This window comes from Ambystoma mexicanum, chromosome 3p (genome assembly GCF_040938575.1).
Source record: "Ambystoma mexicanum isolate Mex_15411 chromosome 3p, UKY_AmexF1_1, whole genome shotgun sequence".
Classification (NCBI taxonomy): domain Eukaryota; kingdom Metazoa; phylum Chordata; class Amphibia; order Caudata; family Ambystomatidae; genus Ambystoma; species Ambystoma mexicanum.
In genome coordinates this window covers 943,997,544-944,023,191 of record NC_090925.1, presented here as the reverse complement: position 1 = coordinate 944,023,191, position 25,648 = coordinate 943,997,544, and the positions used below count along the sequence as shown (strand labels likewise).

General features: G+C 42.5%; 1 protein-coding gene across 3 annotated transcripts in view; it reads left to right on the top strand.

Annotated features, from left to right (window-relative positions):
• Window positions 1–25,648, top strand: part of SLA2 (Src like adaptor 2) — a 203,890-nt gene that overhangs the window by 134,785 nt on the left and 43,457 nt on the right. For all 3 annotated transcript variants that reach the window (XM_069652251.1, XM_069652249.1, XM_069652250.1), the window contains one exon: window positions 18,676–18,825. In XM_069652251.1, the coding sequence (XP_069508352.1) occupies window positions 18,676–18,825 (150 nt within the window). The remainder of the gene's footprint in view (window positions 1–18,675; window positions 18,826–25,648) is intronic.

The window sequence follows — 25,648 nt, the reverse complement described above, 5'->3', positions numbered from 1 at the left end:
AGAAGATAGCGCTCCCCACCGTGTAGCATACTCGGATCGGTGCAGACCAGCCACACGTGCCTGAAAAGGGTCTTAAGTACCCAAATGCTGCTGGGAAATGTAGTTTGCTTGCGGCGTGCAAAGTCGCGAGATCAAACTAAAAGTAAATAAAGCAATTCATGGAATTCAAAGGATCGTCAAATAAATATGCCATCAAACAGAGCTAATCTAAGCATAGACAAGTCTCCTGACTAAATTAGTGAAAATATCAAAATAATATTACACAAAGCTAATTTATGTTCTAAAATGTATTAAAAGAAAGGCAGCTAGCATATGCAACACGTAAAATCAATTTTGACATTAAATGCTTTTTTTCATCGCATTATAGGTGACCCCAGTCATGGGACTGGCATGATGCTAAAGATGCCTTTCTTTGCAACACCATATCTGATAGGATATTTTAATTGTGTAAGGAACTATGAGTAGGGAGCAGGCAAGCGCCCGGTACTTTTGCATACTAGAGGTGTTAATGGAGATCTTTTGACTAATGCATTTTTGACTAGCTATGAATTCCTGTCTACCAAATGTCAATATTTGTTCTAAACAATACGATGCAAGCTTTCACATAGTCTTCTTTCTGCGATCAAAAGAGTCAGAATTTGTTGGGCTTAAGTGGAACCTACTGTTTAATCAGGGTACAGGTTGGTGGCTGTAAGAATTAACTTATGGAAAGGGCTGAGGGCCACCCAAGATAAGTGGACTTTGTGAATGGATAACACAATATTGTTAGACACCAGGGTATTCGTCTAAGATGGAGTGGCACAGGAACAATATTTCTTTAGATAAAGGAAGACTGCAGATAAAGCAACAGTTTTCTCGCATTTCCATCAGTGCTGAGGGGATGCATATTATCACATTCAGCAACAATATTTAAGTGAAAGAAATCTAAACTAGATACCCAATTGCAAGCTTGTAAGGCAGCTTTTTGGGGATGGCTGAAAGGAACAGCTTTTGAGTGGAATAAGATTGTGAACTCTAGGCCTACTTAAAGAACACATCTGAGAAAGGAATACAAATTGGTTTACTATTAGCTTGGCAGGCACAGGATAACAGGACTATACATCTGATAACATCTAATAAAAATGGGAATGGACAGGAGGGGAAGAGAGGGGAAAACTGCTCAATCAGGTTACAGATGAACGGACAGTATTTGCATGTTTTTATATTGGCTGGGCTACATCATCTGAGGATAATCAGAAATGCCTGGGATGGAAATTGTGGACAGTGACATTAAGGCTGGCATCTCCAGTTTGGTGTAGTCAATGGGCGATCATTATTTCACGGATTAATTTTTATAAATAATGAGTGGGGCTACTGCCACCAAAAACTAACTAGCTGTATAGACAATCAAGTATTTCAGCTTAAGGTCCCTGCAAGCTTCGCATGGGTTAAATAACCACCCAGAAAGTTGGAAAGTATTACATGTCTTGTGGGTCCTAACATTGCCCTATGACTTAATAAAGACAGACAATTAAATATCTTATGCCCTCCCGGTTTCTAATTATTTATCTACTTTGCTTAAGGTGGATCAGAGTTGGTTTATTCCCGCAAAAGGGAAAGCAACAAACATGAAATGGTAGACAGAAGCTTTGGATTTTGCTTCCAATAATGGGATTCCGCTGGCAGTGCTTTTACTGAATGCTGTAAAGGCATTCAACCTGGTGAGGTGGGACATCATGGGAGAAATGCTCTGATGTCAGGGATTGCTTCAATGGCCAAACTGATATTAAAAGGATTGCAGGTTGGATGAATATCTAAGGACACTAGAGGGATGCCCGGTCTTCTCTGTTATTCTTTGCATTATATTTTAGCAGCTAATATACAAGTAGATGATATATTGGTGATTTTGGGAAGTTAGGAAATGTGATTAAATTGTATGTAGAAAATGTTGCTTTTTTCTCAGACACTAATAGGAGTTTGGTAGAATAGTTGTTTGATGCCATTCAGGGAAAGACCTAAGTGGCCTTGATGAATGCTACGGAGGAAAAATTACCTGCAACACAGGGGCGAAATATAACCAAAAAAACAAAGTACTATCTGGAAATCATGGATACACAAGGTTTAAGTAAACTGTGTGATTTGAACGGCAAACCATTAGTACTGAGGATGAGGACACATTTTCAATAATGGAACACTTTTCTCTCCAGTGGAAAGGGTAATATTTTGATGATGGCTATAAATCATCAGCTAATATTCTCAATTAATAGAATCCCTGTGGAATCAGGGTGAGCAGATCAAGGCTCACAAGGGCAGTGAAGGATGGGGTATAGGTTCTCCTGAACTGGCAGTATTACTGCAGACTACTGGACATGGTGGATTGACTAAAGTATGACTTATCTTTATTGAGGTTAATGTTATACAACCAAAGTAACAGAGCATAGTATTTGTAATGAATGGTATTGGGAACACAAGATATTGTGCTCTGAAAGCTGCGGCTGCAACATATGTGTGTAGGAAATTAACATACTGGACTTCTGTCAACAAAGTACAATTTATTTAAGAACAAATGAAGGTAAATAAAATATCTGTGGACGGGGTGGTGATAGTTTGGCTGGCAACAAGGCTGCTAAGATTCTCAGTGTTGTGAAGATTGCACTGTAAAGTGTTTCAGAGAGATAAGGAAGGAATTTGGAAATCCGGTACAAACTTAAAAAAGAAAATCTGTACAATTATGTAACTTACAGAAGAAACTGGGCATTGCAATAGATCCAGAAAATTTGATTTGAGCTATTTTGAATAGCAAGGGAAATGACAAAGGTTTAGAATCAAGACTGTACATGACCATTCAGGAAATTAAGTTGCTGGATGAATTAGATGAGTCAGTGACTGATAAGTGCAAAGAATATCTGGGGCTTCAGATAGCCTCGAAGCCAGACCATTGATGGACGGTGGTGGGAGTAAACTATCATCCAACCCATTATCACACTAAATGCTGTATGTATTGGACCCCATCGGTGATATCTCGAATGAGGGAAGTCATTAGCCATGCCTTCCCAAGACGTAGCATAGAAATGGCGACTTGGGCACATATGTTTTGGCTGCGTGAATCGCTTAACAAATTATGGGCAGGCCTTGAGAAGGAGATTCAATTAATAGTGGGCGCAGGAACTGTTAACTAAGAGGATTGCAACGGGAAAGTAAACACACCTGGAAGGTGTAGCTTGGACCGAGTTAAACCAATAATTCTTTCATGTTTGCTAATGAGGTCAATGATTATGCACAATTAGAAAGGAAAGTATTACTCCAAAAATCACACAACCACCACAATCAGCCATGGTAAGCAGTTCCTACCTGTCTATCAAGCAGGAAGCCAGATGCCAAGAGACCAAGAAAGAGCCTGGCAAAAGAACCTATGCCCTGGCACCAGCACACCACTCAACACTACTGTAATAAATACAAAACATCCATACACAATGCCAAAGCCACCCATTATCTCCAAGAACTCCAATTTGGTACCAGTCATACAAAAGACCATTCAACATCATCAAATCCCCCTCTAAACCACCCATCTACACCTTCCACACCCCCATCCACTGATTGCAACTCCCTGATGGACTACTCCAACTCCAAAATACACACCAGGCAAGTCCCCCCTCTGATCTCCCACTCCCAAAAATACCAATACATGAGACATCGTCAACCCCATCAACCTCAACATCACCTCAGCTATCGCCCCACTCCACTGGCTTCCCATACACCAGAGAATTGCGTTCAAAGGAAACTGCAATGTTTTCAAAGCGATCCACCAGAAAACCCCATCTTCTTACGTTCACAACAAACTCAAACCCATCAGCCACAAAAACACCAGGCAAGCAATCCAGCATCTCCTATACATTCTGCTCTGCAAACTAACATGCACACAAAAACACATTCCTGTTTACCCACACATAACCCACCCCGTCTGCTACCTCTTCTGTATCCTAATCTTACTATCCTATCCTGAAAATATTTTGTAACTTCAGTTTCACTTCCCACCTTTTAAACCTTTGAACCATGTAAGGTGCTCTGAGACCCTCTGGGTAGGGCCAGCGCTGAACTCAATAAAATAAATAAAATACTCAGGGGAGTATGGCTGCATGATGTAAAAAATGAACTATGTGAGGTACATTATCTAGAGAGAATTTTAATTGGAATGACTACCTGAAATTTCAGATTTTTTTGTGGGGAATATTTCAGGATTGGATTACTGTGAAAGAGAACTGGGAAAATGGAAGCATGGCTCAATTTGAATCTTTTTCTCTCTGTATTTCTTACATATACGCATCCTGTATTGCTCTCACACTTAATAAAAATAAATCAACCTGACAGTTATATATACAAATCCTTGTGTTAAGCAAAAAGAGTAAGATTGTACATATACCATGGGCTTTACAACTACTTTCGAAAGTGGCGCAGAGTGCCAAGCACGGCGAGGATGATCTTTACCAGACATCCTTTAATTCACCACTTGAAAGGATCAAACATTTTACACATCTTGTAGGCGCAACTGCACTTTCATGCAACACATCTTTATGAACTTGATTAGCATAAATTGACACTGGCGATACCATCATGACATCAAGTTTTACTGACGTGAGATACTTTCTTAACCAATAGTGACTATCATGAACTGCCAAATGTTGATGTTTTAAGAATTTGATTTAACTATGTGTTAATCCCAAATGTAACAAGAGTCACTTGCCAATGTAAAGCCTTGAGGGGGACCCAGAATGGTCGAACCACATGTTGGTTTGGGCAAGAATTGGCTAGGGCCAGAATCTGTTCTGTTTTTTTACTCTTCACGTTAAAACATTGGGCCTCATTAGGAGCTTGGTGGTAACCATGGCGCTATTAGCGCCATGGCTGCCTCCAAATCCTTACCGACTCCGCCCTGGTGAATGGAGCTATTACCGTCCCATTCCAAGGTTGGCGGGGGCGGTAATTCCCCATTCACCAGGATCCTTCCCCATTCCCATTTGAGCCCCCATAGGGCTCAATGGGAATGCGCTAATAACAGTACTGCAAATTGCAGTACCGTTATTAGCACCAAAGTCCCTTTGCGGGTCCCGTCCTTAACGCCTGGTAAAACCAGGCGTTAAGGAGGACCTGCAAAGGGAACTCGTAATAGGGCGGTAAGGGATTACCGGTACCAGTGCCCTTACCAGTACCGGTAATCCCTTACTGCCCGGGTCGTAATGAGGCCCATTGTGTCATTTACAACTCATGTGGTATCAGTTGGGTATGGGGAGAGTTTTCAGTGTGTGCATAATTTCTGAGTCTTATTAAGTAGGCGCTGGGCATAGCCTATCACACGCTTGAACACACAGCACACCATTAATCTATTGAACAAAGTATATATTTATCTTTTCACAAACCTTAGGCGCAGTTTAGCCTGGTCTGCCCAAACACATTTTCTGAATATACTTTCGAAAGTGACAAACAAAAAACTAAATTGTGTGACATGGTAATCTGCTTGCAATCATTGTTACACACCGACACACAGCTTGCTATTTAGTATGATGTGAAGAAAATGGAAAGCTGTACGAAAATCAAACCCTTTATTGTGTTTATCAAACATGCATGCAAATAATTTTAAAGTGTGGTATTTTGTGACTGTCTTGGCAGAAGGCACAGTTAGACATTGGAGCGTTGTGGACTTTTAACACAAAAGCCCTCATCTAGTTTTTTACACCTAATATTCACACGTTTAGGGCTTGCCACCAAAAATGGTCCATCAACCCACTGCTGCATATGTGTCCAAAGAGCTTCCCGGTCTATATACAAGGATGATAACACAACCTGTTTAAAAAGTATTTTCTGGGCCCTGCCAGGCCCTGTCTGACTACTCACCGGCAGCCTTCCCTTGAGGCAAGCAAGGGCTTCAAATGTTGCCATGCCCCCAGGACTGAGGCTCTGTCCTTGATCACGACAAGATTCCAAGCAGACACCGCCTGCCCCCGGCCAGAGAAGTTAGTAAAAAAAATAATTTATATTCCATGGTGAGCAGACAAGGCTTGTCACACTCTTTCGGGGCCAGTGGCTACAAACTGAAGTCAATCTCAAGCTGCACCCAACCCAATCTGGGTTATCAACCTCTAAGTGCATGTCATTTGTCAAAGATTAATGTTCTTTATCATCTGTACTGTAGATTTAGGGCTCTATTTACATGGAAAATAGAAAGCAAAGGTCTTGGTCCACTCAGTTACTAAGACTTTGGAGTCTATAAGTTTCATAGAACAGTGATATTTAATGTTCTACCATATACACTAGTACCTCTAACAATGGTTTGTGGTATATGGATCTTAGTACCCTCGTGGCAAGATTTACTCACTGGTGCACGTGCCAATGTTTTGCCCCTTTTGGGCTTTGTCTAGGCAGAATATCACATATATTTGTACCTATCCTCAAACTACAAAAATGGTCAAATTGGGTTCAACATATTAGTTACACATGAATTATATGTACATAATCCACCTATGTTCATGTACTCTGAAGAGAAAAAAGAAAGTAACAAAAAAGGGAAAGAGAAAAATGAAATTAATAAGTTATTTCTGCACTCTTAACAATTCGTTCAACTGGCAATTTGCCAGAGAAAATGTCTTCAGTCTCCAAATATATACTGCACCGTGGCAGGGCTTACGACACAACAATTCACCACCCCATGATCCGCAACCACCATGTCCGTATATATACTTTTGTGTCTGATATGTTTGTTATGCAGCCAAGGCACACTAAGTGTTCCTTCCGTGTAGGCAATTAGTCACCCATACTCTTACCTATCTGTTGATGCTTGTCGAAAATTACGTGCATCTGCCTCCACATCATCCGTGCCGAGTCATTATTTGGCTGAAAAGTGAAATTCAAGAACGCTGTGTCAATAAACAGATGTGCTCATCCACCCTAGCCCCACTGAATATGTATAACATTGTCCTGCATATTTACCTTGTGATTTTGAATAGTACATCTGACTGTACAATTTCGATAAGATTAGGGTCACTTCCTCGTGTGAGCTTAGCCTTCTGTTGACTGATATATAAAGATGTATTCACCTATGGAATAAATGCATTACGCTTGCATCAATATTGTATTAGTGCATGTTTCATCCAATAATAAAATGGACTGTTTCAAAGCCTATACTTACAAATTTAAAATTCTGGATTCTGATCATGTTCTTGTTCATATCCTGTTCCGAAGGGATTGTGTCCTCCGACGTATTCCTTATCTTGATAGATCATCTCCAGCTTGCTGGCCTCGGAATTATTTTTCAGTAGAGGGCGCTGCGCGTCAATGTCCCTCAAGCCGATGTCCCTCGACAGCCTCCGTATCGGCGCCGACGTCATCATGCGTATAAATAGACTTGCGCAGCGTCCGTTGCTCAGTTCCGTTTTTCTGCGCTTTGTGGGCTTTGGAATCGCGTTGCTCAGTTCGTTAGTCAGAGAATATATTCTTCATTATTTCTCGAGAATAAACCAACTCTTACTCGATGGCTTCCTCATCCGAACCGATGACTCCACGGTACGGCTTCAAAAAATGTCGAGAATGTGGAAAGAAAATGTCGTTGACAGATCCTCACATGATCTGTTTGTGGTGCCTGGGATCGGAGCACCAAAGTTCGCAGTGCGCGGACTGCATGTCCATGACGGCGAAAGCCTTGAAGGAGCGTAAGGGGAAACTTGAGAGAGGTAAGACAGTTAAAACTCCTTCAAAAGTTTCCTCGGCAGAGTCGAGACATTCGTCTCCTCGCCGACACAGGAAACATTCAACTGCTAGGTCTCCAAGCAGCTCCCACCACTCTTCGAGATCCAAGCATTCAAGTAAGAGACGTCAAAGATCCCCTTCCTCGTCTTCTTCTTCTGTTTCTCCGGAAAGAGTCACTTGCCCCACAAAACATAGCTCTCAGGCTGAGTGGGAGGAATTCCGTAAAAGGATGCTTAGCGTCTTCGAGAAAGCAGCCTCGACCCCCTCGAAGACAGCTGAGGGTGATACCCTGGGTGAAATACCCGAAAAATCTAAACGCTGCGAGTCGTTGCACCCGGCAAAAGAAACTACTCAAGAGCGTCATGAACCCTCGAGAAAAGGCACTGTGCCATCGACGCCAGCGTCGAAGGTCCCTTCGACGCATAAATCTGCGTCATCGACGCCATTATCGAAGGGCTCATCGACGCATAGGTCGATCGAATCGACGCCGTCTTCGACGCCGACGCCGAAAAAGAGCAAACTCACGGCCGTCACTACCTCACAGCCAGTAGTCATACCCAGAGCCTCTAACATGACTTCGAGGTCATCAACAACCTCGAGTAGGATCCCAATCCTCTCGAGTTCTTCGAGGCCACTTCCAATCTTCTCGACGCCTTTTTCGGTGTTTTCGAAGCCTTTAACGTCTACGTCGATGACGTCGACGTTTTCCCAACCGATTATGACAAATTTAGCCCCTTCTGCTCTGGAAATGGGATTTAAGCCATTTCCAAGGTCTGATCATTTCAGACCTTTGTCTTCAATCTATGAAGAAGGGGAGGATTCAGATCAAGGAAGACCCTTTGGGTTGCAGAGATCTGCAACACCAGAACTAGAGGAATTTACCTCTGAGGAAAATAGGTTGACGGACCTTAGAGAATCCTTACATGAGGCAAGTGGGTAAGATACTTCCCCAGAAATAGAATTTGCCAAACCAGACCCAGGGGAACATGCTGGGACCCCTTACAGAATTTTAATGGCAAGAATTATAGAATTCATGGGCTGGTCTACACCTTCACCTGCATTCCAACAGGATGACCTTACAGACATCTTAGTCAAAGGCCCACAGGAGGATCCTGTGGTTTCATTTCACGCTGCATTACAAAGAAAAATATTGGCTAACTGGGAAACTCCTGAGGTTATCCCAGCGGTTAACAAGAAGTTATCAGCCAAATATAGGGTATCTACTACTGACCCTGAATTTTTGTCTAAACATCCAGCTCCAGAGAGTCTGGTTGTCCAAGCAGCAACTTCATCAGGCAGTAGATTGGCATACCCTACTGTTCCGCAGGAAAGGGATGACAAAAGATATGACTCTATGACTAAGAACGTTTTTTCTGCATGTAGCATGGCATTGAAATCTATTAACGCTACTTGTACGCTCGCATGGTTCAGCCATACACTTTGGGAGTGTGCTTCATCAGCGGCTGACTGCCTCCCAGAGGGAGAAGAAAGGGAAGCGTTTCTAAACATCATTAAGGATGGTAAAGACGCAATGTGCGAATCCCTTCAAACTGGCATTGATTCTGCTGACAGCATCAGTAGGGCCATGGCGGCAAGTACTACAACCCGCAGATTTGCGTGGTTGCGAAAGTCTGGGTTTGCTCCAGATGTACAAGCCAGACTTTTAAATGTGCCCTTTGACGGCTCTTCTTTGTTTGGTAAGAAGGCGGATGACAGCCTAGAAAAGTTACAGACATCCAAAGCAGCAGCAAAATCCCTGGGTGCTGCAATCCGCCAAACGCCATATCACCCCTCAGGAACCTCACGGAGAGGTAAGTCCTTTCGCTTTTATTCCGCATTCGGAAAAGGCAGAGGACAGTCGGTTCAAAGAGGTCAAAAAAGATTCACCCGAGGTGGACGGGGTAAAAATACAAAAGCCGCAGCAGCAGCAGCAAGTACCTCTTTACCCTCGGCACCTGCATCAGCCGCCTCTAAATCACTCTGAGGACTCTTCTCACAAGACACCAGTAGGGGGCAGGCTAACTCAACATCTGACGGAATGGCAGGCTATTATGTCAGATGCTTGGGCATTGGAGACAGTTGCCCAAGGCTACTGCCTGCCTTTTCTACAAATTCCTCAGAGTCATCCACCGGGGAACAGCTCTCGGAAAGTTCCAGATCTGCTCCTCTTGAAGGAAATTGTAGACCTGCTGGAGAAAGGTGCCATAGAACCGGTACCTGTAGAAGAGAGGAACAAGGGCTGGTACTCCCCCTACTTCCTAATACCGAAGAAGGACGGAGGACTGAGACCTATCTTGGACTTACGAGATTTGAACAAGTTCCTCAGGAAGGACAAGTTCAAGATGGTAACTCTATCTCAGATCCTTCAAGCCCTCCAGCTCCAGGACTGGCTGGTATCTCTGGACCTTCAGGATGCTTATTTCAATGTGCCAATCCATCTCAAATACAGGAAATACCTGAGGTCGCAATTGGCGGCTCTCATTATCAATTTCGAGTTCTGCCATTTGGGCTGACCTCCGCCCGAGGGTCTTCACCAAGCTAATGTCGGTAGTGGCTGCAAGTCTAAGGAGGGAAGGGATTCACGTCTACCCCTACCTGGACGATTGGCTGATCAGAGCTGTATCTCTGGAACAAGCTCAGATCCAGCTAGATTATGTCTGCCACTCCCTTCACAAACTGGGCTGCTCCCTCAATTTAAAGAGGTCAGAGATGATACATCACAGAGACTCCAGTTCATTGGAGCGGTCCTGGACACTTCCCTGGGAAAAGCCTTGCCACCAGAGGTGAGGCCTCAAGATATTCTGCAGATGGTCACCAAGTTTCAAAATGCCCAATGTCTCCCAGCCGTTGACTTTTTGAGGTTGCTAGGCCTCATGGCATCCTGCATCTCCCTTGTGCCAGAGGCTCACCTGAGAATGAGATCTCTTCAGTGGGCACTGAGAACTCAGTGGTCGCAATTCTCAGGGAGAATGACAGACCTCCTTCAGGTTCCGGACAAGGTGGCTCGAGACCTTCAGTGGTGGGCCTGCCAGGAGAACGTCTTGAAAGGAGAACTGTTTTGGCAACCATGGCCGGAGATAACAGTAGTCACAGATGCCTCACTAACAGGGTGGGAAGCCCATACCAACGACTTGACCATCAGCGGTCGTTGGTCTCCATAGGAGTCCAGACTACATATCAACCTGTTAGAGCTGAGAGCAATCAGACTAGCGCTGAAGGCTTTTCTGCCATCTGTACAGGGGAAAAATGTCCTGATAATGACGGACAACACAGTGGCCATGCACTACCTCAACAAAAGAGGAGGCGTAGGATCACTGCCTCTATGCAGAGAGGCGATGCAGCTCTGGTTTTGGGCAATCCAAGAAGGAATCTCTCTATCGGCAGTTCACTTAGCTGGAGAGAAAAACTTGACAGCGAATGCTCTGAGCAGGCAGAGTACAGTCTCCCACGAGTGGGAACTAGCTCAGGAAGTCCTTCAACAGATCTTCACCCTTTGGGGAACCCCTCAAGTGGATCTGCTCGCCACCAGCATCAACAGGAAGTGCGATCAGTTTTGTTCAAGGGAATTTCCCCCGAGAGGAGCTCTAGGGGACGCGTTTGTGGTGGACTGGGAGTTTCCACTTCTATACGCATTTCCTCCAGTCCCTGTCATTCCTCAAATGATCAGGAGGTTGAGAAGGTTCCGGAAAACCATGATCCTAATTGCCCCGCACTGGGCCAGGAGAACGTGGTACCCGGACCTTCTGGACATGTCCATCTGCCCTCCAATTCGTCTTCCACTGAAGGAGAATCTTCTCTCGCAGAAGGGAGGTCAGGTTCTCCATCCAGACATCAGAACCCTCAACCTTCGCGCTTGGTATCTGAAAGGTTGAGATACAAGGATTGGGACCTCCCAGATGACGTCATGGAGGTGTTGCTTTCGGCAAGAAGGTCAGCAACAAAGACTTTATACCGCTGCCGTTGGAACAAATTTTGCAGCTGGTGTAGAGAAAAGAATTTCTACCCCTTTTCATGTGGTACACCAATGGTGTTATCTTTTCTACTCTATTTGGCAAATTCGGGCCTTCAGGTTGGCACTATCAAGGGCTATCTCGCAGCGCTATCGATCTTCAAGCGCACTGCAGAGGAACCATTGTATTTCAAGTTACCCTTAGCAATACAATTTCTGAAGGGATTAACCAATGTCTATCCTCCAAGTCCATTCCAAGTTCCCTTATGGGACTTAAATTTAGTCTTAAATGTCCTGATGGGTACTCCTTTTGAACCACTCCACTCTTGTTCACTAAGGTTTCTCACCCTTAAAACTGTCTTATTAGTGGCATTGACATCTGCTAGGATCAGTGGTGTTGCTAGGTCTGGAAAAGATCCGGGGCTACGTTAATTTTGGGACTGTCGGGACTCTGGGCTAGTTAGCCTTTTGGTTGTAGCCCCTGAGATTCTATCCGGGGCTGCAACCAAAAGATCCGGGGCTATAGCCCCCTTAGCCCTCCCCTAGCAACGCCTCTGGCTAGAATGGTGAGCGAATTACAGGCTCTATCTTGTGAACCCCCTCATACAATTTTTCATAAAGATAAAGTTGTCCTACAAGTGAAGCCTAATTTCCTCCCAAAGGTGGTTTCTGAATTCCACATCACTCAGAAGATTACCTTGCCTTCATTTTATCCCCCCTCCCCATCCGGGGAAAGAGGAAGAAAGGCTGCATAGGCTGGACACAAGGCGGGCTTTGAGCTTTTACATCAGCAGATTTGCTAGGATTAGGCAAGCAGACCAATTGTTCGTAGGTTACTCAGGGCACAAATTGGGATTACCGATAACAAAACAGACCATTTCCAGATGGATTAGTTTAGCCATTCTGGAATGTTACAAACTGGAAGGGAAAGAGCCTCCTCAAAATCTTAGGGCTCATTCAACCAGGGGTATCGCAGCCTCTTCGAATCGAGACATATGTGCGGCTGCCACATGGTCGTCTGCACATATCTTCACAAGATTTTACAACCTGGATTCCTCCTTTAGCCAAGAGACTAGATTTGGCAAATCTGTGTTGCACTCTGTTCACTCTTGAAGGGAAACATGGCAATTTTACTCCCACCTCCAATTACACACCACTGCTATGGGAGTCTATCAAGATAAGGAATACGTCGGAGGACACAATCCCTTCGAAGAACAAGTTACTTCTTACCTGGTAACGTTCTTTCGATGGGATGTTCTTCCGACGTATTCCTTATCGCCCCTCCCATCCATCCCCTCAGTAAAACTTCCCTTGTGGTTACAGCTTACGCTCCTTCTGGGTCACTAACTAATACATGTAAAACAACTGTTAACGACAAATCGGAACTGAGCAACGGATGCTGCGCAAGTCTATTTATACGCATGATGACGTTGGCGCCGATACGGAGGCTGTCGAGGGACATCGGCTCGAGGGACATCGACGCGCAGCGCCCTCTACTGAAAAATAATTCCGAGGCCAGCAAGCTGGAGATGATCTATCAAGATAAGGAATACGTCGGAGGACACAATCCCTTCGAAACAGGATATGAACATGATCAGAATCCAGAATTTTAAATTTGTAATTATAGGCTTTGAAACAGTCCATTTTATTATTGGATGAAACATGCACTAATACAATATTGATGGAAGCGTAATGCATTTATTCCATAGGTGAATACATCTTTATATATCAGTCAACAGAAGGCTAAGCTCACACGAGGAAGTGACCCTAATCTTATCGAAATTGTACAGTCAGATGTACAATTCAAAATCACAAGGTAAATATGCAGGACAATGTTACACATATTCAGTGGGGCTAGGGTGGATGAGCACATCTGTTTATTGACATAGCGTTCTTGAATTTCACTTTTCAGCCAAATAATGACTCGGCACGGATGATGTGGAGGCAGATGCACATAATTTTCGACAAGCATCAACAGATACGTAAGAGTTTGGGTGACTAATTGCCTACACGGAAGGAGCACTTAGTGTGCCTTGGCTGCATAACATATCAGACACATAAGTATATATACGGACATGGTAGTTGCGAACATCCCATCGAAAGAACGTTACCAGGTAAGAAGTAACTTGTTCTTCTTTCTGTTCCTACTGGTTCTTCCTTTTCCTTGTTTGCCTCTCGAGTGGGTCTTGGTATTGTAATATCTGTATGCACAGGTTCTTGGAATCAGACTTGTTTTGTAATGGGGCGGTTGCCTTTGCGATAGCATCTGATTTGGTCTAAAAAAAACTCTTTTTATAGGTTCCATATTTTGAGCTATTGTCGTTCACCATTACTCTCTGTATCCGAACTTGCGGGTGATGTACCTGGTGTGCTCTCTCTGGGTGTAGCGCCTATCCTGTCATCGTATTGCTTGGAACATTGTTGTAGCTTACCATCATTCACTCCCATGTTATGAAGAAATTGTATGAAACCATCTGGTTGATCTTGTCTTATGAAAATATTCATAAGATTTGGCACCTACTGATGGTACATGATTATGAACAAGTCTGGATGGACCATTTAATGACTAGGTTCATCCTGATGTTTAGTATGGTGGGCAGGGGACTCACATGTACCATGCAGCGTTGCTCAGTGAACAGCAATTGCCAATAGGCCAATATTAACCTTTATTTTAAGTGTATAAACAGGAGCAGCACGTACTAATTACTGACAAGAGGCATCTTAAAAACTATGTAGAGGACAAGCCGGGTAACTAGCTTCTCACACCACTAGAGTACTCTCACAGGATTTTGGCAATATCTCCATTTAAACCAAGACGTATAGTATTATACAAGTCTTTTTAATTTCTTCTTTGTTACATCCGTATTTTCATATCTTCTGCTCTCAGAGGTCAATGTCGCTCACTGCGATGGATGGGTACTCTTCATTCCCTAGTATCGTGGCTGCTTTTTTGGTCATTGTCAACAACCCATCGCACTTCCAAATTCTTTTTGGATCAAGTCCTGCCACAATGTGTGAAGCTCCTTTATTTCTTGTATAAGGAAGGAAGCTATGTCATCTTTTGTGAGGGTAGTCTGTGATGCTTGGTTTCTAATCACCATTTCTTTGGGGTCAATATGCTTCTGGACAGATGCAGTTGAAGATGTCTGGCTAATCTGGCCCTTTCTCCATGTTGTCATTGGGGGTTGCTCGGATTGTTTGTGCATATAATCTGAAATGTCTTTAGGTGTTTTTTTCTTGGGAGACATGAATCAGCCTATGTATACTTCAGGGTAGAGCCCACCATTTTGCCACTACTCCATCTTCCACTGTGTGATCGAATAGAGAACTGGTCACCTGAGGAGCCAATGTGAGACGAAACACTGATTGCACCAGCTTTATCTGTGTATCGCGTATGTTCAGGGCAACATATTGGTATCAGTGTAGCAAGTTTGAATATCCCTGAGCACTGTGAGAAACCTAATGGTATTCTCCCATTTACTCCCCATTTATTCCAATCACCATACCCAGTTCCTCCCATTCAAGTCAGAAAATATAAAGCAGTGCACAAAATACCTGTCCCACAATTCCACAGATACTGTTAAAGAAAAGGGAATGCAGTGAAATGCAAGGAAAGTACAGAGGCTTGAGACTTGAGATTCCCCCCTTTCTCCTATTCAAGCCAGAACACTCTCCTCTTTAGTCGGGGGCCACTTACCTTCATACCCCATATCCCCCTTCCCCCAAATCACTGGGACGAAGAAGAGTGAGCAAAGAGGAAGAAGATTTACCATAGGGATCAACAGGGAACAGCTTCCTATCGAGAACGGCCATGTTGTCACCTTAATGAAGTCAGGCAACTAATTTTAATCATCCACATCTGACTTCACTTAACCATTGAGTATAAAAGATGTGGTTCTAAACAGCATAGTGAGGGAGCTTGGTATCTGTTTTACACTGTGGAGACCGCAAAGCAGAGAACCGCTGAGCGAGAAAGGCTGCAGCACGTCAAGGGAGCCTTGCCTCTTGAGAGCTGGAACCAGGCAAAGAACCTGCTACGGGCATTGTGTGAACAAGTGCTCAGTCCCCTGCGGTAAAGAGAACCCAGGCGTCAGAGGGGCAGTGAGAGTGAGCCCTGATCCCAAAGCTGAAGGAAGGAAATTGTTACAGTTCCACGTAGCAACCAGTGAGTGTCCAAAGCTCAGAGGAGCCCAGTGCGCGTGTGTGTCAGGATTAAGTAAACACAACTAAAAGAACATTATGTCTAAATATCTGATGTACATTGCCACCAAGGAAAGGGCATGTGAGAGCAAGATTTCCAAAAGTCAAGTAGGAGAAAGAACAGTATACAAAGGGGGCAGAATCAGTGCATTCTGGAACTGGAAATGCAAAGTATGTGAATATAAAAAAAGGAAAGAGAGAAAGAACATGCAAGTGATACAGTATGAAGAGAAAGAGGCAAGAACAAAGCCTTATTGGACTTGTGGCCCGAAAGTAAAAAGTGAAACTAAAAGGACCCCAGACATAAGCCACAGACAGGATATCAGGGTGGTCCCACACAGGGCTGGGGAAAAGATACTGTGCGTTTTCGAAAGGCCCTGATATTAGGAAGTAAGACGGAACTATTGAAGGGAAAGTCAAAGTGGAAATGGTCTGGGCCTGACTAATAAGTTAGGGGAAGGGAACCTCTAAAGGATGTGAATTAAGCTTAGGGAAGGGAGCCCCTGCAAGTGTTGTTGAACTTTTGCTTTGAGAGGTCTGGCCCGACAGAGGGCTACTGACGTGACCTTTTTGTTTAGATTATGAATCGAACGCTTGAAAGAGAGTCTTTAACATGGAAGGCAAGCCGGGCCTCGATCCACGTTTTGAACTGCCTTTGTGTTAAGAACCTGAGGCAGAGCGTATCCTCCTGCCTACGGGGACCTCCTTACTCTGTGCTGTCTAACGTGGGGAGGAGAGCTGACTCAGCCACATTTATTCTTTATATTTGGAACACTGTTTTCCTTTATATACACATTCTCCTTTACACATTTTTGTACAAGCGATATGGTAGTCATTAGGTTTTTTAGTATAGGCCATTTTGCTTTGATGGATTCAACTAGGACTGTTTTATTTATTATTTGATGGTCGAGACTACGCCCATCCTAGTTAAAGAGCAAAGTAGGAGTTTTTCCAAACCCAGAAACTTTAATAAAGGTTTTACAAATTGTATCTTTTGTGTCAGTGTCCTACTTGTGATACCATGCCTCTCCTGCAGCACTCACCAGCATGTTCCACCATTTTCTTTATTCTGTAATCAGGGTACGCAGTTGCTCCTGTCACAGGTGGCACTGATGGTCGGTGCTCCTTCCTGTGGAGGCCACAGATCATGCATCAGTGATCACAGACAATTTCCATCACTTGATCCTTTTCTAGTGCACTGAGCCTTGTCTACACTTGGTTCCCAAGCCCCACCAGCAGATCCCAGATTGCTGGTCATGTTTAATCAAAAGAAGCTTCTTCCCAGCAGCCGGTTGCAGCTCTGATGCTCCCTCCTTAGTGCTATGCCGCTCCTTGTCTCCTTGTCTCCTTGGTATCACTCCTTTACTGCTCCGCAGACACAAGTTTTTTCTCTGTGCCTCTTCTTCAGCACCATTCACTCTGTTTGCAAAACCAACTCAGCACTTCATTCGATTTGTTTCTGTCTAGAGACAGCCCTCCTTACGAGCTGCCCTTCTGATCTCTATGAGATGGAAATTTGCTCAACAGGGACTCTCAAATATTTGGGTATCAGTGGATGGGGTATCGGGTGGGTCATGGGGTTTCATTACAAGGGTAGGCTATCATATTCGGCTGTAGAGGCTGGCATAGCACCTGATGCCTAGAGGAACACCTGTTCCTTGGGCCAAGTACCTTTGCGGCCAAGGCCATGATCCCCATGGTTTCAGCTGTAATACATGTTTTACTTCTCTATAGCAAATGCTGTCTGGGGCTCTTATTTTATTTAATTGTTAATCTATTTTAATACTTCCAAAAGGCTTTTCCACTCGACATTGCCACTGGTAAGAGGTGGACTTTAAATTGTTCATTTATGTTACCCTAAGACTCTAAACTATTATCTCTTTAGCACACCCTTACACCTAATTTAAGATTAGCTCCAACTATGGCTGTCCTGCCTGCCAAGCATTTATTCTACCTCTTCATTGGGAATGATGTTTGCACATCGTCAGAAATCTCCTTTGGCAACATTCGAAAAAAACAGTGAATTTTAGTAACTGAAAGGGGGTTGGGGCTATTGTGTACCCTACATTGTTTTTCATTGCCAAACATCACTAATTGGAGCTCCTGAAGTACCACTACAAGTGACTTGCACCTCAACAATGTGTAAGAGATTTATAAAATCCCAAACCTTCCCCCAGTAAATTAAATGTACATTTGCATATTAAATGCACATTTCCTGGCAGTGACCAAGGCATGGCAAACCTCTCTTAATTCTTTGGAATTTCTCTGAATACATCAGCATTGTGGAACCTATATGCCTTGCTTTAATATTAATATTAATATTTTGTTTGAGGTCCTGTACCAATTTCATTTGAGACCACTTTTCCTAAAGTCCAGCATTACAATAGTAGCCACTGATTATAGTTTTTGCCTAAAACAGAGAATACCTTGATTTTCGGTTTGGTTTTGCAAAGTCTGCTAATGCTAATCATATATCTGCATGCACTTTCAATTCTGAAGAACTCTTTGTGAATTTGCTGATTTTTGTATTTTATAAAGTCCTTTTGGGTATTAGGTTAACATTATTTTCAGATTCAGTGCTGCTATGTATTATCCAAATGTCTTCTGATTTTATCCCTTGCTTATTCTTGTTTGCCACATTTTAATATGTTGTTATTGTGTTTAGGGTTGTAAAAAAACAAAATACACGTATGCGATTTTGAACCTTATGGCACAGTTATGTCATGATATGGTGTTTAATGACACCTTTTGATTCTCATAAATCTTATGTGCATTTCAGTTTCTAAGTTTCTTCTTTACTTCTCCTACAGGAGGTTATTCCTTGTCCGTCCGGAGGACCACCCATGTGTCATGGGATTCAATAAAACACTACCGCATAAATCGCTTGGAAAATGGCTGGTTATATATCTCTCCCCGCCTCACCTTCTCCTCCCTTCACGAATTGGTAGATTACTATTCTGGTAATTTTTCTTTTATTTCGAAATTTTTTTTTAGTATGGATACCATTATAAATGATAACCAGTTGTTTTTTTTATCAAACATCTTTGTAATGCCTGAACTTTGTCAGTTAAAGCAATCCCTTCTATGAACTGATTAAATGAACATGAACTACTGTACGTCATCTGGAAGTATTGTAAACAATACTGGACATATTTTTGCATTTCCCTTATTACTCTTCAGCAGTTAAAGACATTAACAGAAACAATAGCACACCCATTGTTTACATGCATCCAAAAAAAGGCATCTTAGAGAGTAACAACCATGTGAAAGGAATGTGTTACCTTTTTCCCCAATTATATCTTTTTGTAATAACTTTAGTTTTTTTCCATTTCAGAACAGAGGGGTCCCTTTCTCCCAAAATCCATAGTGTTTTATGTTCTTATGGGTAGTTCTAGGTTTCCATTTTTTTCATTTTGTATACTGACGAAGTGAATGTTTCCGAGGTGATCAGCAATGGGATGTATGCCATAAGTTTGACTATATGGAAAATTATTTGGATGAATAAATGTATGACACATAGATTGTTGAAGAAAATTGCATATATTTCTCAAAAGAAATTTACCATTCCAAAAATAAATGGCAAGAACATTGCAATTTGATTGTTTCCTGATGATGCGGCCTGCCTCTCAACAATAATTCTGTGCCCTTAGTAACTGTTGAATATGTACCTTGAGCTTTGTGACAAGAGAACCTTGGTTATCAATGTTAACGAAACAAAATATATGAAATGTGGCTCCCATAAATCATTCATGTCAAATTTTTCCTTGGTACAGGGAAGTTAGTGAAGGTGTCCTCTTTTTATTGTCGCTACATATGTTTCTCCGAGGCTTGCTTTTTGGAAACACAACTAAAAGAAAAGACAACTGCACAACTGAGCAACCTTAAGAATTTCTAAAAATGATGGTGACCAGATGGTTCCCCTTGAATGAAATGTGTAAAGCCGAAGACAAATCTGCCATACATTATGGAACCGAACGTTGGGGCTACCATCCCTGTAGAAAGTGACTTACAAGGAACATTTCCTTTTTTGAATGGTTTGCTTTATCTTCAGTCTGAGAGCCCCCAATTGTCTATTTCACCTGAAATTATATAGGCAAGATATTCAGTGTGAGGTACAATTACGATTCCTGCTCCAATAAATTATTATTGTCTCTCCTACAAGTTTTCCCCTTTTCTTCTCAGAGGGTTGCTGAAATATTTTCTCAAATCCCAGGGAGTCTACACCTTACCTTGCCCCAAAAGCATTTCAATGCTGCTTCCTGGATTGGTCTTTTAGAGATTTAGAACAGCTGTACGATACTCAGGAAGGGCTGTTGGTTTTGGTAAATGGGCCTTTTGGGGCTGGGTCAAGGATAATACATTAGTAAGCAAATGGGAGTTACTCAGTGGTGTTTGCTTTTTTAAAGCATTTGCTGTGAAGGTCCCAAGGCATTCTTAGATCCTTGGGCCCTTAAAGCCTTATATCTTACATTTGGATGAAGCATTTCTCCATTTGAAGAGGTAAAATTCGTGGAGTCACACTCACTCAGACTCTTCCTGACATTGCATAAACCTAAAGGAAGATATCCTGAACTTTGTGTTTATGCCCACTCTACACCCAACTCCAACACAATTGTGAAACCAAATGCCTGGTCTTTTAAATTTAGATATTTATAGTATGCACTTTTCTGATTCATATTGATTGATCACTGACACTTTATATTTGCATCCGCAAATGTTATTGGAGTTTAATCAAATCAGAAGGCTGTGTTTAACCGTAGCAGGCTGAAAACCCAATATCATTATTAAGATCCCCAAGATATTTTAAACCCTGCTCATTGTTTTAAACGTGTTCTTCTTTCTTGTTGTTTGCTGTCTTTTAGTCTTGCTATTTAATCCGTGTTTATATTTAAAAAAACAGGAAATGATGTATTGTTTTTAATGTTTAGTGTTTGTATTGTATATTGCTGCCTGCCGAAAATAAACTTATTTGACTGTCTTACCAGTCCATAAGATACAAGGTATAGGGACAACTCTGGATGACAAACAGTACCACATTTTCACTTTGACTGAAAGTATCTAACCTCATCAGAGATCCCAATATGTGTTCCTCCCTTATAAGGAAACATGGCATTTTCAAAATGCCCTCCTTAAGATCAACCCATGGATGGGCACAGACTGTTTCAGCCTTAAGAAGGGAAAGGCAGATCCTCTCCAAATTATGTTGGCAGCATACCAATAGTGAAATCCAACATCCTACGTCCAGTGCTTGTTATCCCTATCACCCCTTCTGGGAACATGATCTTTGATTCTACATTATCATTGATACCTTATGTGTGTCAGGTTATTCCATTAACTAATTATTATTTGACATTTTAAAGGAGATGTTTCCCAGTGTAGCTGAGAAGCATGTGCTACCACTGCCAAAGCAATTACCAGTTCTAAGATTGACTATTGTAACTCTTTGGAATCTTCAGTGTCTCCAGGTATTATACATTTGAGCTAAAGGTTTGTGCCGAATATCACCAGTGGGAACCACTTTGGTAACCTCATTTCTGAAGCGTGTAGTTGGTTTCCGACACTGTTAGGATTATAGTTAAGCGACTATTGGTATTTATTTATTGCTTAAAACGCCTATCCAGCTCAAGAGGGGTGAGCGCTGTACAGAGTGTAGGTAGCCAGCATTTGGGCTGGCATCTTTTAACAATAGCGTAATACTGTGTCGGCTGTGGTCTGTGCTCGGTATATGCATCCATTGGAATTAGTCCTTGGTCAGCTGTTGTTAAAAAGCCATGTTTTGAGAGATGTTACTATCACAAGGCTCTGCAAACTTTGCCTCCTAGATGTTTTGGAATTCAATTTCTATCCTCAATAAACAGTAGTCAATGTGTGAGATCATGGGAGCTCTAGTCTATATTCTCTAGAGAGCCAAAGTTTGCAGACTCCTGCACTATCATTAGTTCACAGTGTGCTATTTTGATCTAAGATTCTGCCTGTTTATAGTCGATATAACTACCAGCAATCTCCCACAAAAAATATGTTTGCAAAGGCCAAGATGCTGGGAGATCCTTTCTACGCCTTCCATGTATTCAAACTCTGAAATCTACTTCCTACTAATATCCATTACATCTCAACTTTTAACATTCAGAAAATTACTGAAATCTCTTTGCTGCACAATTCATCCTCGTTTATACCTTCAGAACTCACATACCTTAAGTAGATTATATATGTAAATGGTATGTTGTGTTAAATTGCCCTTCTTGTTAAGTCCCCTGCTCTATTCAGTGTCGTCATATAACCTCTTAATGCTGCTTTGCCGGCCCTAATCACCCAAAGGAAGAGGATGTCTGGTTGGCAAAAACACATTTCTACAGCGGCCTGAAAGACCAAAAAGTGGGGCAAACACCTGCACAGTTTTCAAGTGAAAGGACGATGAAAGTCCTCGGAGAAGGAGGATCACATCGATTTGTTAAGATTTGGGCCGTTCTCTTGGCTTAGAAAGCTTTGCTGCTATTGGTGCACAAGAGGTGACAATAGTTGCACCATTGTAGGCAATGTATTATGTGCATATATACATTTTGAATTTTAGTGAGACGTGTGAAATTTCCCCATGAGTCGTAACGAGTCTGTTAATGCACAATTCCTGAAATTGTACTGCAGTAGCTTTGTCACAGCTTAGGTCGTGATCTCAATCAGACCTAATTTTGTTATTTAAAAAAAAAAAGACTTCATTTCGGATGTGCGCCATTAAAGTTTACACCATAAAACAATTTCCACATAATACATTTTAGAATACAAATTATTACTTTTGTACAATAACAACATAAGCTTAGGATAAAGTGCAAGTGCAGAACCCATCATAATAATGATCAGTACAAATGCATTCAAAGCGCAGTTTAAAATTAGATAAAAACAGCAACATCATCTATTAAACATGCTACTGCTAGTACAGGCAACAATAACGAGAGTTCCAGGGCCCACGGTGCCAGTGCATACCGACATCCCGGAAACAGGGAGCATGTGTGTGGCAATCCCGTAAGAATGCAGTGATACAAATGACATCACTCCTAGTTTCAGTAATGCCTCCATACTCAGCCACGCTCTGTAAGAATTTGAATACAGCAAAAACTTTTGCTGTACCGTTAGACCTTCTGCAAAGGGACATTGCTTCACTTCTGTTGGTAATTCCAGCAGACAAAAACATTGGCCTCGGGTACCTACGCCTAACGTGTCCATATAGTGGGCAAAAAAGTCCAAATGCTCACTGTGTTCAGTCCTATTCATACAGGTCGTGCGCATATTGGATGAATTAGTATCCTTCTTGTTTAATCTGTGGGCAACAGGTAATTTGGTAAACCTGAATTGAATGTATAAAGTGCACACGGATCTGGGTTTCATAAGGTCAAGATATAATTTATAACATATGCTGTTTTTATTCTCCCCACATATGCCTAGTCATGTTGACCTAGAAATCAGATCCAGAGTGTCACTGCGACATTTTAGACTCTAATCAGCCCTGACTTTCTCTTTTCAATTGCTGGCACTAGTCTCTTGGTTTAACCATGCTTCCCTATGCCCTATTGCATATAGAATCTTTTTCACATGTACGCGCCAAAGGGAGAGACAACCCACCCTCTTGGCCCAGAACATCTAGAGCTGCTTCTTTGTTCTTTGCAGTGCTGGTCTAGTCCATAACCTGATCCAGTAAAAATACTGGTCTATATGCAATAATATTTGTCATGTACGTTCAACCAGTTTCCTCATGGATCAGAACTGGGGACTTGCTTTCTTTTGAAGAAACCATTTTCTATCACACTAAGGTTCCTGCATCTTACGTGGCCCCAAATTCTGGCCCCAATAGAGGGCAGCCTGTCTGGCTTGAAGTTTGTATGTCTCCAGGGTAGGCCCCATTGCACCATCCCCATATTCGTGTGCAAACTTTGTGATCACACCATGACACTTAGCGAGGGATGCGCCTTCTCTTTTCAGTTGTTGATCCCATTTGCAAGAGCTCAAAAACCTCACTCCCATATAATCATACAAGGTTACCTGTCCTGTAGTGTCATTTCGCAACAGTAATCCCGCAAACAATTTTTCCCCTTCTTGGACATTATGAGTACCATACATTTTGTTGTCTCTTTAATAATCAGAAGACCCTTTTCAGTACAGAATGCTTGGAAGAGTTCAAGCTGTTTTTTTTTAACCCCAGAGTCAAAGAAATAGGAATCGCATCATCAGCGAATAGTAAAGCCGGGATTATTTCCCCTGCAAGTGAAGGGGCATCTATTGGAGATGCAAGAAATGGATCTATTAGACCGTGGATGTATAAAAAAAATACAGGGTTGGGGAAAGCATACAGCCCGGTCGCACTCCATTTTTCACCCTGAATGTTGCAGTGGTTTCCTCAGGCCCCACCTCACAACGTCAGGTAATTTAGAGGTGGAACATTGAAATTGAATCCTACCTGTAGCAATGTCAGTAGTAAATTATGCAAGATAAGTGACCCTGCACTTGTCTAGAGTGCGTTCAGATGTAGACTGACTTCTATATGTGCACCAACAGCAGGCCTTATGCTCTGGCCTGCATTAACCTTTCAGAATGCAAAAGGCGATTTGTTTTTTACTTTAGCACTCTAGAGTGTACAGTGCTATAAATTTAGACCATATTATTGCAACTGTGTGGTGGTCTTCTGCGTTTAATTCTAATTTGCCTAAGGACCGGCCGAGTGGCAGCATATGCAATAAGGAATACTGTTACAAACGCATGCTATTCCCCATTCTGGTGACTAGTGTGAAGCTGTTTTGTTTCCTGTGGGAAAGTAAAGAAGGGAGCCGATGTGTTAATAGAGAAAACATTGTATCTCCTCAAACGCCTCTGCTTCATGGGCACACTAATACAGGGAGCACCTAGCTGCTCCCACAGTATCTCTTTTCTGCACTCTAGTCATTGTATGTACGGGGCGTTTACTTTACAAATTGTGTACGCTGTGATTCGGTACTCTAAGCTCCACCTTTATCCAGGGTACGTCACTGTCACGTTCTCCACTGTAAGGAACTCATGGTGGCAACAGTAGTGATCACAGTTCAAGGGTGTTTATTAAACTGTAAATGCGGGTTGAAGAAATGCCTAATCTAAACCTAAATCTAAGATTGGAGCAAGCTACAACCATCAAATATTAAAAAGGAAGTCCTAGTGGTGTCTTGTCCAATAAAAGGGGCATATACTAAGAAAAACCTATTGCCAAACCTTACGCTAAATACAAACAAAGAGTGTGGGATAAAGTTCATAGGAAAGAAAGAAGTGTTCACAAATAATAAGTCAGAATGCGGTAGTCGGCATCTCCCTTCCCCCCGTTTTGAGCACGGGACAAGGTAGGACTCCTGAGCACAGCACACGCTTGAGCTTACCCAGCACGAGCCAACAGTTCTGTTCTCAGTGATCAGGGCCTTCAGTGGTTAAGTCTCTTTTCTACAAAGAGTCTCTTTGCCTCTGTGGACCTGATAGGTTTCAAAATAATAAACAAACGTTATTTTCCCTATACACGATGGGTGATGACCTTTCACCCCTGGATCCCCCTCTTCCGGGCTCAGATCTACAAAAAGTTCATAATGATGTCAGGACCTTCAGTATTGAAGTTTTCTTGTTTCCGAAGGCATGATATGTTTAACATACCAAAACTAAAGTTCAACAAATGTTCTTTTCTGGTTGCACTTTGGGTGATGCTTTTCACCCCTGGGTCCCCCCCTTCCGGGTTTACACCCCTCTCAAATATCAGCCTCCCTCGATGGGTTCACTCTGGCATGT